The sequence below is a fragment of the Aptenodytes patagonicus genome, chromosome 1 (genome assembly GCF_965638725.1).
Source record: "Aptenodytes patagonicus chromosome 1, bAptPat1.pri.cur, whole genome shotgun sequence".
Taxonomy (NCBI): Eukaryota; Metazoa; Chordata; class Aves; order Sphenisciformes; family Spheniscidae; genus Aptenodytes; species Aptenodytes patagonicus.
In genome coordinates this window covers 83493963-83508106 of record NC_134949.1, presented here as the reverse complement: position 1 = coordinate 83508106, position 14144 = coordinate 83493963, and the positions used below count along the sequence as shown (strand labels likewise).

The 14144-nt window shown below is 39.3% G+C and overlaps 1 protein-coding gene across 1 annotated transcript in view; it reads right to left on the bottom strand.

The window, feature by feature from the left end:
* The window catches only part of VWF (von Willebrand factor), a 147965-nt gene that overhangs the window by 19019 nt on the left and 114802 nt on the right, over positions 1-14144 (bottom strand). Inside the window, exons 39-45 of the mRNA XM_076345119.1 lie at positions 12925-13027; positions 12741-12815; positions 12108-12212; positions 11419-11624; positions 9926-10075; positions 2007-2117; positions 466-649 (exon numbers count right to left, since the gene is read on the bottom strand). Coding sequence (XP_076201234.1) covers positions 466-649; positions 2007-2117; positions 9926-10075; positions 11419-11624; positions 12108-12212; positions 12741-12815; positions 12925-13027 — 934 coding nt within the window. The remainder of the gene's footprint in view (positions 1-465; positions 650-2006; positions 2118-9925; positions 10076-11418; positions 11625-12107; positions 12213-12740; positions 12816-12924; positions 13028-14144) is intronic.

Sequence of the window (14144 nt, the reverse complement as noted above, 5' to 3'; positions counted from 1 at the left end):
TCATCTGATTTGGAATTTTGACCCAAGTCTGTGCTAGGAAATGGCCACAGCCACAATGCTCAGAGACACGGAGGAGACAGCATGGCTGCGTGCAAACTCGCTGTTCATAGCAGGAACTGGGGAGAGCATCGAACCTTCCTAGGCCAAAAACATCTCAAGACCTCTTTTAAATACTTAACAATGCAGGCTAGAGCTGTAGAGACATAGCCTGGTATGTCTCTCTGAAGCAATGCAAAATAGCTTCAATGGTAAGCAGTTTAAAAAGTGGCAGTGAACATCAGTTGTAAAGAGAAAGCAATAGCAGCAGGTGCTATCATACTTGGTGTCTAAATTATACAGGAGAGTTTCAAAGTAGTACTATACTTGCATAACACACACTTTTGAAATTGCTGTTGAGAAACAGAAGATCAACACATGAGATGACTCATTCTCCAGTGATTCCATTTGTCATACACAAAACCTTACCACATCTGCAAGAAGGACAGCAGTCTATTATTTGGTCACAGCGTAGTTCAGTTCCCTCCGGACAGTCAGGCACATCCATTTGAGAGCAAGAAAGATTCTTTTGCTGCACAAAAACCTCATTGTTCACCCGGATGCACTCATTGATAATGCAATGGTTGAAGGGGGATCGCCACTCTGTGCCAACCTGATGGGAAATTGTAAAAGGATTAAATATAGGCAGCAGTATTTGTACCACTGGATAGCAGGAAGACCACCATAGCCAACATTCTGGTTTGCAAAAAGCACGTTTACTGCGTCAGGAACAGTCTGTCACTCAACAGTTCTCCACAGATCCTTACCACGACAATCAGTTTAAAGAACAGTCTGACAGAAGAGTTGAAAGAGGACACAGCAAGAAAGGGACAGCAGAGTATAAGGATCTATTACTCCATTAGGACAATCGAAATCAGTAAGACATGGTGGGACATTAAAATAGGCCTTCTGAAGGCTTGTTTTATGAAGCAGAGCAGAATATTGATCCACATTAAGAAACGCCCTTGGTAAAATCAGGGAAGAGGCAGGCTGCAAAATGTTACATTAACTTTTAAAGAGACAGCAGTAGACTGCCTTTGTAAAAGAAACGATTTAAAAGTTAATATCAAACATGTGAAAGTGAGGTGTAGATGAAAATGCAGACACACTATAATAAACAACACTTAGAGAAGAAAAGATTAGAAGAAGGTCTATTATTTTAAACATAACTAACTTACTGTTCCTGCCTTTGTTGAATCCAAAGCTCTGCATAGGATTAAGCAATTTAATGCTACTGGGGCAGGCAAAGGCTTGCCAAGGGCGGTTGGGTTAGGGACAGAACAAACTGAATAGCCTGAAGGAATGAAAAATGTGGGCAAGAAAAGAAACAAATATCCACCTAGCTTTCCAGAGTGGTATGGTATCTGCAGCACATTTTAAATGGCTGCATGTACTCACTTCCCGTTGGGCTCTTTGAATCCTAAGGGAAGAGGCACACTGCTGGAAATAAACTGTTATTCTGAGCAGAGAACAAGCATGGAGTGGACCACTGTGATCGGACCTGACATGCAGCAACCATCTTTAGCAACCAGAGAATAATTCATGTTTCTATCCTCATTTACTTCCTGATATTTCAGTGTGTACCAAATAGGATATTCTTTCTGAATTCAAGCAATCCACTACCCCACCTGCCTGTTGTCCATAGAGTAATACAAATTAATTGGGAATAATTTAAACAAATAGCTTATAGCCAGAGAAGTATGTCCCGTTAATATTCTTTTGAGCTAGCATTTGCGAAATTGCTTTTTTTACATAAAAAGATTGCTTCCTTAGAGCCTGAAAATGGAAGAGAGGGTTTGCTTGTTCGAACCAAGTGGGTAAGTCACATGCTCCCAAAAAAATTGTTTTTCAGTGATGCTTTCCGTATAGGAGAAATAACACATAACTTCTTCATCTCCTTCCGTGGAACACAAAACAATTCCAGGGCACTTCTGCTAGAAGAGGAAGTGTCCACGCCACCTCCACCTCACCTCGTGCAAACGAGGATCTGCATCGCCCCGAGACCAGAATAGCTGCTCCTCACAGGCAGTCTTCTGGCATCTCCCACAACACTCCCCTTCTTGGACGATATACTTGTATCCCTGTGGGAGAAAAGAAAAGGACTGACTGATGTAGGAATAGAAGACAAATGAGAAGACTAATCCTAAAAGAAAACACTGGGATAAATGCTTAACGTTAGCAACTTTTTATGGAGAGGGGAGTTTGAAAACAGAACTGTAAGGTCACACACTGCTATTACGAACAAACAAGTGGTCCACCCAGCTCAGCATCCTGTTAAATGGTTAACATCATCTGTCAAAAAAAAAAAAAAAATGCACACAACATCAGAAGTAGAAATTCTTATCTCATTAGTTCCCGCTTAATATATATTTTGAAGACATTCACTTCAGCTACATCAACTAACTCTAGGTACTACCCTTCTTCAAGTCATGCAAATCAACTAATGGGCCAGTCTTCTGAGGATATCAGCTTCTTTAATCTGGTATGGAGCACCCCTTCTTGGAGTACAGAAAATGTTGATCGTGCCTAACATTTAAAAAACAAAAGAAAAAAGAAAGAAGAAATCTGAAATCACCCAAACCCCTCTTCCTTTTGCTAGGATCTGCTCAAATATGTAACAGCACAAAGATTTGCCACAAGACAGAAAAGAACAATGGTATAAACAGGCAGAAATGGAAAGGGAAGAGGTAAAGGAAAAATGCTTTCAGAGGACCCTGAGCTACTTCAACAGCATTAAGCGGCAGTCATTTCCAAATGTTGGTTTATTGTATGTGAGCAGTTTCTTTTATGCATTAGCAAATTGTAAAGAGCAAGTCTTTCCACTAATATGGCCCTACAGAGGAATACAAAAGTATTTCAAAAATCCTTTTTTTTAATATATAATACTATTATGCAAAACAAAATGAAAGGTAAAAATTGTTCTAGTGGCATCTTGGATGTTAATCAGCACTCATAACTCCCTTTCCTATTCCTCGGACTTCAAGGTTAGGATTCAGTCTGAGCACATTCAAGCATTCTGACTGCCCTGCGCTGAAGCAGAGGGAAAGGGTTGGTCAGAAATGTAATCAAAGGACCAATTTTGACTGATAATTTCATCTTTTCATCTCCTGAAGCAACTAGTCAAGTATTCAAACACTGGAATATCTAAGTGAAAGAAAGCAAGGAGCTTTATTTTAATTAGAAATAATATTTTCTATATTTAATAGCTAGGCAGTCTCCAAAGGTCAAAGCATAATTCTGATTTCAATACAGAGTTGAAGGAAAGATGTTCTGTCAAAGAAAATATTGTTTGTGTGGAAAATGCCAATGAAAATAAGAATCATTTTATTTTGTACAACCCCTTCGAACTGAAATTGCTGAAGTATTCCCAACTGCTCCCTCCCTTCATGAGCTGTCCTTGATTTGCAATATGAAGCACATTAGCAAACCTCAATAATCAGGAGACTTTCATATGGAAGTGCATTTTGTATAATGTCATACAACGTAACACCAGACCTAGCTTTGTGGGGAAAGATGTGCTGTTGAACATTTTGTTGTATATGACTTTTATCTGCTAAATACGTCTGAAGCATCTGAAGTATGGGATGCAATTTTTTATTTTAGTGGTGAACTCAGAGAAATAAAAATCCATGAGCTGTTTGTGCCCAGAATAAACTCAGCATCCTGACTAAGCAAAATCCAGCTGCAGGACCCAAATTTCACTAAGTCGGTTTGAACAGAGCCCTCAAGTGCAAACGAAAAGGTGCTACACAGCAGACTCCAGGTGTGATTTGCACCCCTAAGGCACTGACAAATATGTTGGTTTTGGACAGTTCAACCTGCCTGAGAGGCCTTTTGGGTGCTCGGTGTGTTCAAAATCTGGGGGCTCTCACTCCTAAGGGGAAGAAATACAGGAGACCACAGCTCCTGACCTCAGCGCCTGCTGAGCTCCGCCTAAGGCAGCCCCTGAACCACCGCAGCCTACAAACCTGTCTCAGAAGACAAACCTGCAAACTGCAGCAGTTCATGAGCTCTTCAAAAAGCAGAGCAGCCATCTGTACTTGAGGAGAAGGTGGACAGCAATTCCTCGCGGTCACAGAACCTCCACAGCATGAGAAATATTTCACCGTCAGAAAAACCCACCTTTTGTACACACACCATGGAAATTTGGGCCCACAGAAATAAAGAAAGCTTTATTTTACGTTTAATTCTAAAGGTGATAATGTTTAAGGTTACATTTAAGAAAAGGAAAACGTATTGTGCATTTTGAGGTGTTTTTTGTTGTTGGTTTGGGGAGTTGTTTTTTTTCCAGTTAGATGACTCATGTACAAAGAATATATGCTACCAGGATTATTCCTGAGCTGCACAGTCTATGAACATGAACATCTGACAAGTCTCAGATACTGTGCTGTTGAAGGTTAATGTTAGATAGAACTAGGCAGAGTAAGTAGTATGTGTCTTCCTTCATTGTTTTTCATTTTCTAGCATATAGGCACTAGCGTATAGAGATGCCAGTGTTTGCCATGGTTTGTTCAAGGATCCACTTATAGTCAATATTCTGCTTGTACCCTGCTTTTTCTGGACTGGATCTGCTGCTTTATTCCTCCTCTGCATCTTGCCTTTTTTTTTTTTTTTAACACAGAGTTTAAACTTCAAACAGGGAATTAAAACTCAGAAGCAGCCCTTGGTAAGTGTCTGACTGTCTGACACACTGAGAAGCAGATCACAGTCTACAGGACTAAAACAATCCCCATGCCCCGGGAGGTAAGGGATAAGGCAACACAAGGCACCCCTCGCATTTGAACAGGTGCACGTGGCTGACTGGGGAGTGATAATCAGCAGCTGTGACGGAGAACCTGACAAGAGCTCAGTTATACCGCCAGATCAGGCTGTTTGATAAAACACAAATCCTGAGATAAAGCTGATCTCCTGTATGAAGGGTGAAAGCATATGGATTAAGACATTCAGCATGGGGGGGAAATTTTGCCCACTTTTGAACTGGGTCTTGGCTTGCGACAAAGAAAAGAAGAACGCGGATTAATTCTGTAGCATTCAGAGAACGCACATTTTGGTTTCATCACCTACTCAAGGCTACCAGAGGGATCCCCACAGGCTATGGCTTGGCATATTTCTGCACTCCCTCTTTCATTCTAGGGTTGTTCAGTATACATAGTTCATCTTTTCACGGGCACGAAGGTTTTGGCCAGAAAAATCTGTCAGCTGCCTTTTGGCCAACAAAGCAGGAAAGAAAGAACAAAGATTATTCCTCAACGTAGTATTTTTAAGAAGGGTCCGGTATTTTCCTTTTACATATTGAGATGATAGTAACTAGAGAGGGTTGGAGGAACCAAAGAGAATGAAAATGGCAATGGTAGACTGAGAAAAACCCAGTAGGATGGATATCAACCAACTTGAAATGCTGAAAGCAAAATCTTCAGTGGTGATGAATCAGCACAATTCTAGAGATTTCCCTGGAGCTGCACTCATTTACCCCAGGTAAGAACTTAATTCTCCATTTGCAAGTCTCTAGAACATTAAGGTATTATTTTCTAATTTCCATAATAAATTATGCTTTAAAATGCAAGCAGGATGTTTGAAATTACCTCCCACCAAGACTTTCATAGTTTTTAAATGGGATCCTGCACATCTAATATTCAAACAGTCTTCCTTTTACATTAATTTCTTTGACCTCCTTAATACACACTATTAAGCCATTTACTACTTTACATGCTGCTTCAAAGGAAAATATCCATTTGAAATATTGGAGATTAAAGCCACAGATTCAGTAGTCAGCATCTCTTGCAACCATCATTCACTATGCCTTTGCACGTATGGTGCAAATGTTCTTTATTTTAATTTAACACAGTCATCAAGAGGCTTGAAAATCTAACCTAATTAATTTACACACACTTAGCCAAATGGCTTTGTCTTAAACATTTATCTGAGAAAATCATGCTTCATTCTTCTCAATCATCTAATACTTTAAATTATCCAATACTTTAAACCACACTCTTTTATATCACTTACAAAGTACCTAACTCCAAGAACATTGACAGAAATTAAGCAAAACAAGTGCTCCCTTCACATTAGTATACTCATGATTTTAAGGTGTTTGGAAAGCTGTTATCCATTTTATCACCATGATTCTCTGAAGGGATATTATCTGATGTACTCTTGAAAAAATAATTTCTGAAGAAGCTCCAGGAAGGGGACACCACTCCTCCTTGTGGCACATGCAATAATTACAGCAATTATCTGCTTGCTTTCTCAAAACTTTGGTAAGAGAAAGATAGAAGAGGACAGAAAAAGTGAGGGGACTATGACATATAATGAAGCAAACCCACATCTGGTTTGCAAATGAGAAGTCTGTATTTGCTGTTAACATCCTCAGAGAACTGTGGGATTGGTTCATTTTACTGAAACATCTACTCTTTTTCCATAGCATTTCTTCACATTCTAAAACAACAGATAGGATTTAAGTCTGATTTTGTCATGCTTGGGAGAACAGTAGCACCGTTCATTCATCAGGGTGAAGGAGCATGCATTACATTTTTACTTTTTTTTTTCTCTTTTTGTGTAGCTAGATAAAAAGCTGTAAGCTGTTTTCGCAGAAGTCAGATGACACAGTCAACAATGATACTCCACAACTTTAAGACCTGGCAATGGAATTAATAGCCATGAGCAGCAGAGAATTTGAACATCATCTTAGTAATGATCCATGATGCCTTTAATGTCAATACAACTTTCAATGTCATCTAATCTGAACTGAAAAATAAGCTTTAAGGCCAATTCAAACTGGATTACAGAACTTCTGCGGTCCTTGATATGTATGTATATCCACTGAATCAGGAATAAGCAAAAGAAAAAAGAAAATCTGAGCTATCCAGGTTCTCCAACAGCTACGGTTTTGCTTGTACAACTTTGATAACCATTAAAGCAGCAGAAGAAATGGCAGATTCCCAAAAAGAACTGGCATGGTTTCTACCAAGGCTTTTTGTTTGTTTTAAAAAAGCTTTTGACACTGCAATGCTTAAGGCTGATTTGTCAAGAAACTGTAGCTCTGCATTAATGATATTTTATTAGAATAATAGATTATTGATGAAGTTATGGCTATCAGCCAAAACACAGCCAGATAATTTAGATTTAATATTCCATAATAATTGCCATACTAGAAACAAGCCTCTCCTTGCAACAGCTGAAAGCTCTCACATCTATCCTCATGGTTTTCACTGCACTGGGCACCCTCAAGCTTTCTCACCTAACTCTACACTCTCAGAAAGAGCACTAGTTTGGTTTGTTGTTGTTTTTTTTTTTTTTTTTTAATGGATTGGTTTTTTGCTCTGGAATTATGCAGTGTTCAAGACAGCAGAGGAAAATATTATTCAAAAAAAGGTTGGGTTTTTTTCACACCTTCTCAAGTCCACATACCTTGTGGACAGCCTTGTTCTGATACGGATGCTGTAAGTTAAATGATATTGAAATACAGTGGTATTAAGGCGTCTGAAATTCTTTAAAAATCACAACACAATTAGCTTAGAGTTCAGAACAGAGAATTGCTTTTCAGATATTAGTTTGCTTAACTGAAATGTTCATAGTCAAATTTCAATGCATGATTAACTGTTTTAAAATACATATTAGTGTAAATTCAAATGAGAATTTAAAACAAGTCAGACAATGCAGGGTTTCTACAACACCATTAACTCAGCTGTGAGGTGCTGCACATATATGCTCTATGCCCAAGGTCAGTCTGTCTCCCAGACACATTATCAACGATGTCCTTCTGAAAGCAAAAAGAACACCACCTCTAACTTCTCATAGCTGTATATACAAGGTTGCTAACGAAGAGCTTGCTTCCAAATGTAACTGACCAAAAGCAAGGAGGAAGAAGAGAGATCATGTGTTGATTTTTCTTAGCCTCTGTTCTGAACGCAACTGCATAAATAAATGGGACCTATTCCAAAAAAGAAGGCAGACTTTTTAAAATCTGTTAAAAGGTTTAGGAAAAACAGTAGGAAATAGGCTGCAAATATTTGGAGACTTGGAAGAGGAGGGAAATGTGCGTGCCATATTTGTTTGGAGATTCACTGTATTTCCAGCCAGAAGAAAAAAACCTACTCCTGGAGCAGAAAAAAGCAAGTTAAGTTTGTCTCACATGCAGCACTAGAAAACCCAGAACATCACAGTCGCATCCCAGTCAGCACAGTGAATCAAACACAGAAGCAGCACCTGTCCCTCTTAGTTAAAGGGGTTTGCAGTTATTGCTGTAGTATGCCCTCCTTTGCATTTCCCACTGACAAATTCCAGCTGGTCACCTGTAATGACACCAGGGCAGTCTGCTGAGTCACAAGGCCAACATGCAGACTTTTATCAGCTACCGGACCACTGAAAGCACTGGTGTTACAATACACATTTGGAAACGCTTGCTGCTTGGTCAACCGTTTAAATTTTGTGTGGGTTAATGCAATATGTAGCCTAATATTATAGTCAAAAGCAACTTGGAGATTTGCATAGCATTAACTAGCTCATCTTTGCTTCTGCACTGACGAAAAAAACAAATTAGCTCCTTCTGGGCTTCATTTCACGGTTCAGGCAAGAACAAACCTATGGGAAAAGCCCTGGGTCAGCAAAAGACCTGCAGAGAATATTCTGAATCCCATACAGCCACATCTAGTTGCTCCACATGGACCTCACACAGCCCACTGAACTGGCAGATTGTGAACACACCAGACCATGGACTAGGGAGGAACTGCTTCGAGCCAGGTGTGCCTTTTCCTGAATGGAATTGGCTAATACCATCAAAAACAACTTCAATTAATCCATGTATATCCTGAAAGCTTTACAAAGAGGCAAAATGTATTTATGTTAGCCTCTGATGTTTGCAGCACAACTTCTCTGGCCACATGGCAGTTGGTAAGGGGCGTGGGCTGTCAGCACTTGGCTGGGCTGTGCAACCTCTTCTGCCATCTGCTTTTTCTGCAGACCCAAGCGGTGTATTTCCACTGTCCTCCCTGACTGACCCATCCATGCTAACCTCATGAAGCAAGGACATGGGGATGCTCAGGGGTTATGGGTACAAGGTGCTAGATACCAGAGCAAAATGCAACTCTAGGGCATCACATTTAACTTTACAGTGATTTTTTTACTTCCTTATTCTCCACATTATATTAAGGTGAGGAATGTTAGGGATGTAAACTGTGTAGTTTAAGGGAAGTATAAAAAACATTTTTAATTTTTGTTTGCACAAATCATGTTATGGTCAAAGTCTTCTAATCTATGACACTGGCAAGTGCTGCTGACTTTTAACCAATTCCTTTGACCCTTCTAGAATTCTTCCGCCAAATTTTTGTACCAAGTATCTGTCTCCTCCTGCTTGACCGGCTATGTCAATATAACAAAGCAGCTCATAATTCCTTTGCGGGCTTCCAAAAGTAGACCACACAATTTTATAGCACGTAGCAGATGTCTGAGCATAATAAAGGCCACAGCATATGGTGTTATTATCGCTATAATGGGCAGAGCTGAGCAATAGACAGATCTGAAATGTTCTCTTCACAAAGTGAACTTCAGCTAGAACAAAGTCATTTGAAACTGAACTTCAAACATCACAAGTACGTATTGTGCAAGTGGTGTAAATGATAGACACTTCAGGATGCAGTTCTGCTTTTACTGAAATATAAAATAAACTTGTTACTGATTTCCTAGGCGGCAGGATACGATCCTAAAACAATAACCCTAAAGTAAAGTCAGTAATGCTCAGGCCTTCTTAGACTCTGTTCCCAAGATAATTCGTTGCTACAACACTTATTTTCTATTTTTCTGTGGTTTCTCTAAACACACAGGTTTAAAAGTAATCATTTCAGATCCCCATCAGGGCTCTGCTGGCTAATGCACTGGTTTAAATGTTACTCACCCGAGAGCAGAATGTGTTACACGCCTTGTCATGACACTCCATCATCTGAAGTCCTGTAACATCATCTCTCATACTAGTGCAAGAGCATTCTCTGCAACCATCTTCCCAGGTTGTCCCAACAGGGTAGACTATGTCGTTGTGCACACACACCTGTTGAATGCAACAATTAACATATGAAAGAGCACACTGCTGCTGTAAGGGCACACTGCTGGCTCCAAAAGGCTGCTTTTTAAGATGTGAAACCTATCATAAATTTTATGGAATATTTTGAACCCAGTAGAAATGGTACAGTTCTTAAAATTGTGGCCACTCTGTTGAGGAAAGGAAAATAAGTGCAACCAAAGCTGCTGTTTTTATAAAGAATAAATTGGAGATTTTTATCTGTAGTCGGTGGAATTGCCCAGGGCCTGACTCAGTTTCACTGGAAGTATAATGTGACACAATATTTAGAGATAATAAACAGTGAGTCTTGTAGAAGGAGCTGTGCACACAAAACAACTTCTAGCTAAATCAGCTGATCTGAAAAGATCCTACTTTGAGCTACAAGCATTCATCCTCTTGTATCCTTAGGCCATCACAGCTACCACAAAAGTAGTGCTATCTCTTATATTGCACTTTCTATTAGTAAATTTTACAGCATGTTATTAAAGAGATGAACATAATTTATTTTTATAGATATAGCAAGTAAGTCACAAAGACATAAAATTACTTATGCAAGGTCATGAACTACTTAGGAACAGAAAATAAAGGCTAGATCTCCTGAGATGCAAGACAGTGTAACCCTATGTTAAGCTGTTAGGTAAGGTTGCTTCAATGAAAAGGTTACATTGCCCTGCAACCTCTCCTCTCAGCAACCTTATCTTAAAGGTTAACATAATATAACAACTTAATACAAGGTTGGCAAAATAAGGAAAAAATTTATGGTGAAACTTTAAGAGAATCAGGTATTAATTTGGCAAAAATTTAAAAGTGGCAATATAGTTCATATAAGATACAATGCCGCCTCAGGCAGAGGCAAAGGTAATCAATGCGCACAAGGAGTTTAGGTCTAAGGTGTCCCAAATATTTCCATAAAGTTAGTATAGGATTGAAAGAATATATAGTAACTGTACTGATCCAAAAGCATGTACCTCTGTTACCCAGAAAGAAATTAAAAATTTCAAAATTACCTCTGAAATTCCTTACATATATATATATATATATATGAAACTTCAAGGCCATTCAAGCATTAGGAATATATCAAATCATCTGATTATCCCAAAGTCACAAAAAACAGGTTGGTTATGTTAGAGTAAATGACTGTAATAAAACAAGCAACAGTGTGATGCAAGTGTATTTCTCTCGGACGCATGTAAATGTAAAATGCCCTGGCATCATTATCCAGTAGTCTCTTTGGGGGCTTGTTAATATCTAGCTACGCACTGACTTTGGTGCTGTCACTCCAAGTACAAAAGATACTCTCATCTGTGGAAATCACACTTCGTTCTCCTTACCGTGCCTGGAACACAGGTGGTAGATACACAGCCGCAGTCATTGGTGAGAGATCTGGATAGATATCCCAGAGGGCAGCTCACTGTGGAGTTACTGCAGCTGCAGGTACACTCATACTTATCACAGCACTCGGTCTTCTCAACGGTCAGCTCTCGATGCGGTGGGCAGGAAGGTCTTTGAACTAAGCTGCATGCTTCTCTGTTACATGCTAGCAGAAGAAGGTAGGTACCATGTCAAGCACACAGCATTTCAGAGTGTCGCAAGTGAACAAGACAGTTCTCTGGCAGCAAGGCACTAATTTGCTACTGCGAGCTGTTACAAACGTACTTAAAGACTAAGAAGTAATGCAGATATAAAAGGCCTAGGTCAAAAATTGTGCTGCAGGTTCAGGAAAAGTCGAAAAGTTCCTACCCTGCCAAAATATTCTTGTCTCATATACAATCAAAACGATTTATAAAATAAGCATAAGGGCCAGAGCACACACGTCCAAGAGTAAAGTGTTTCTCTCTTCCTTAATTTAAAAGCGTATTCAGAAAGTGCCAATAACCCTTCTTCCAAGTCTGTGAAATCATTACATTTCCATTGGCTCCAAAATTAAACCTTTCAGAGGGAAAAAATGTCCAAAGGAAGTTGTCAGTGTTGCTCAAATGCAATGCGCCAGTGTCACTCCCTGCTAAAAAAGCTATCTTACCACATGTGTAATTTGGTCTGCATTCTCCAGGGTTGGTCAGAGCAAGCTGCAGGCCAAACTCACAGGCAGGGGCAGGAGGCAAATCACAGGAAACCAGATCACAGACTAAGAAGAGAAATTGAGAGAGTGTTTAAGACCACGCCTGACTAGTTAGCCCTCAAGAAAAGACACACACATGCATGCACGTCCCCATTAACCTTTTTTTCCCCTACACTCAATTGCTATCCTAAAATATGAAGTAAGTTAGAGTTCAGCAGGTCAGAGTTTGTTTTTAAAATAGCTTAGGGAACAGTTCAAGTTTGGGTTATGAGGATTAAGGTTCTAATGTTATATTTAATGTGCAAATATAGACCATGCAAAAATAGATACTTAAAAAAAGACCATTCTAATATCATTTAGATGAAAACAAATTGCTCTGTTCCCTTCTTCATCTCTTACAGAAAGTCAAGTTTGAAGTGAATTGAGACTCACATCCTCAGGAGTTGTTTATTTTTCCACATAGATGATTGTACAGTCATTCAGTGGTTTAAAAAAATGGGAGTATTGCATTAAATAAAAACACAGATTGTGTCCCTTTGAAGCATTTCATAAAAATATGTACCAAGAAGACTCCAACAGTTTATGAGAACCTACCGCACTTGTACTCGGGGCAACACTGGCTGGGGTCCCTGCGCAGACGAGGGACTTCACAGGGACCACACTGAACAGCTGGAGTAAGAAGAAAACATCCATAAAACAAGTTTCGATAAGAACTAGAAAACTAGGCAACAAAAACATCAATTCAAGTCCAATCATACTTAGAACTAAACAAATTTACGTTTGGCAGTAGGGCAAGGTCGGATGGTGCAGTTTACTTTCTTGTTATCAAGACACGTGCAGATCTTGCAAGGCTCATTAGCGGGAATCCATGTTTCCATGTGCTGCATGAAACAAAACCCAGATTGTTAGAAAGAAATCAAATATTCTGGCCACTGGCATGTTGGCGATGGGAGTGGGTGAGGTTGAGCAACATTAATTTAGAAAACCAGAAGGCTATATGCAGGATTGGTTGGTTGCTCTGTTAACAGTAAGAACCTAAGGAGACACATAATTCTGAAATGACTGTAGTGTACCAACTTAGCAAAAGATGTAAAGAATGCACGAATGGGATGAGGAATTACTATTGTTTTAAGCACGAAAAATGCTCAGATGTTATAAATGCAATTGCAGGCTATTGTCAGTAACAGTGGACTCATGCAACTACATACCATGATTGGATGTTCAGCGGTAATAAGGGAAACAACGGTATTTTGGGAAATACATAGAAGTGGCTGCTTTCCAAAATTAGTAGTACTTAAACACAGAGAAATAAACAGTGCATATTTTTTGTTAAGAATATGTGGGGTGTCATCACTTGATTTCCCAGTGGACTGCAGACTGGAAAAGCACTACAGCAAGTCCAGATCTGAAACTATCACTGTGGTGATTACCTGAAGGTAATAAGCACGTTCAGAAATTGCCAGTAAAGTATATCATTATTCAACCACTGCTCTCTCTCTCTTAAGAGAGATGAAAATTACTGCTTTTAAAGATGTAGTTACCTATAAAGAACTATCTACATTTAAAACCCATGTGAATAAGTAGGTAAGAGTGAAAAGATGCACTATGGGACAATAACATTAATTTGCACAATCAATCCAGGTTCTGAGTGAGAACATGTAGAGTAGGTTAGGATGCCACAAAGGGAAAAGGCGTCATCCAGAAAACTCTGGAGTGCAGTTTAAAAATAACAGTCTGCTGAGATCTTTAGTAATAAGAAGAAAGGAAGGAAATATCTGAGCATGCTGCCACCTGTACCCAGAGATATCTATATATTTTAAGCCATCACAGGAGTCTGAAAAGACAGTTTACTTTCAAAGGTTAACAGCATGGCAAGGATAAGACAGCAGGCATGCTAGAACAAGCCAACCAGAGGTTTAACAAAGCTTAGGATCCAAATCGCATAGGGTCGGTTAATCTATAGGAAATCTATTTTAGTCAAAAAAAGCTTGCATCGCT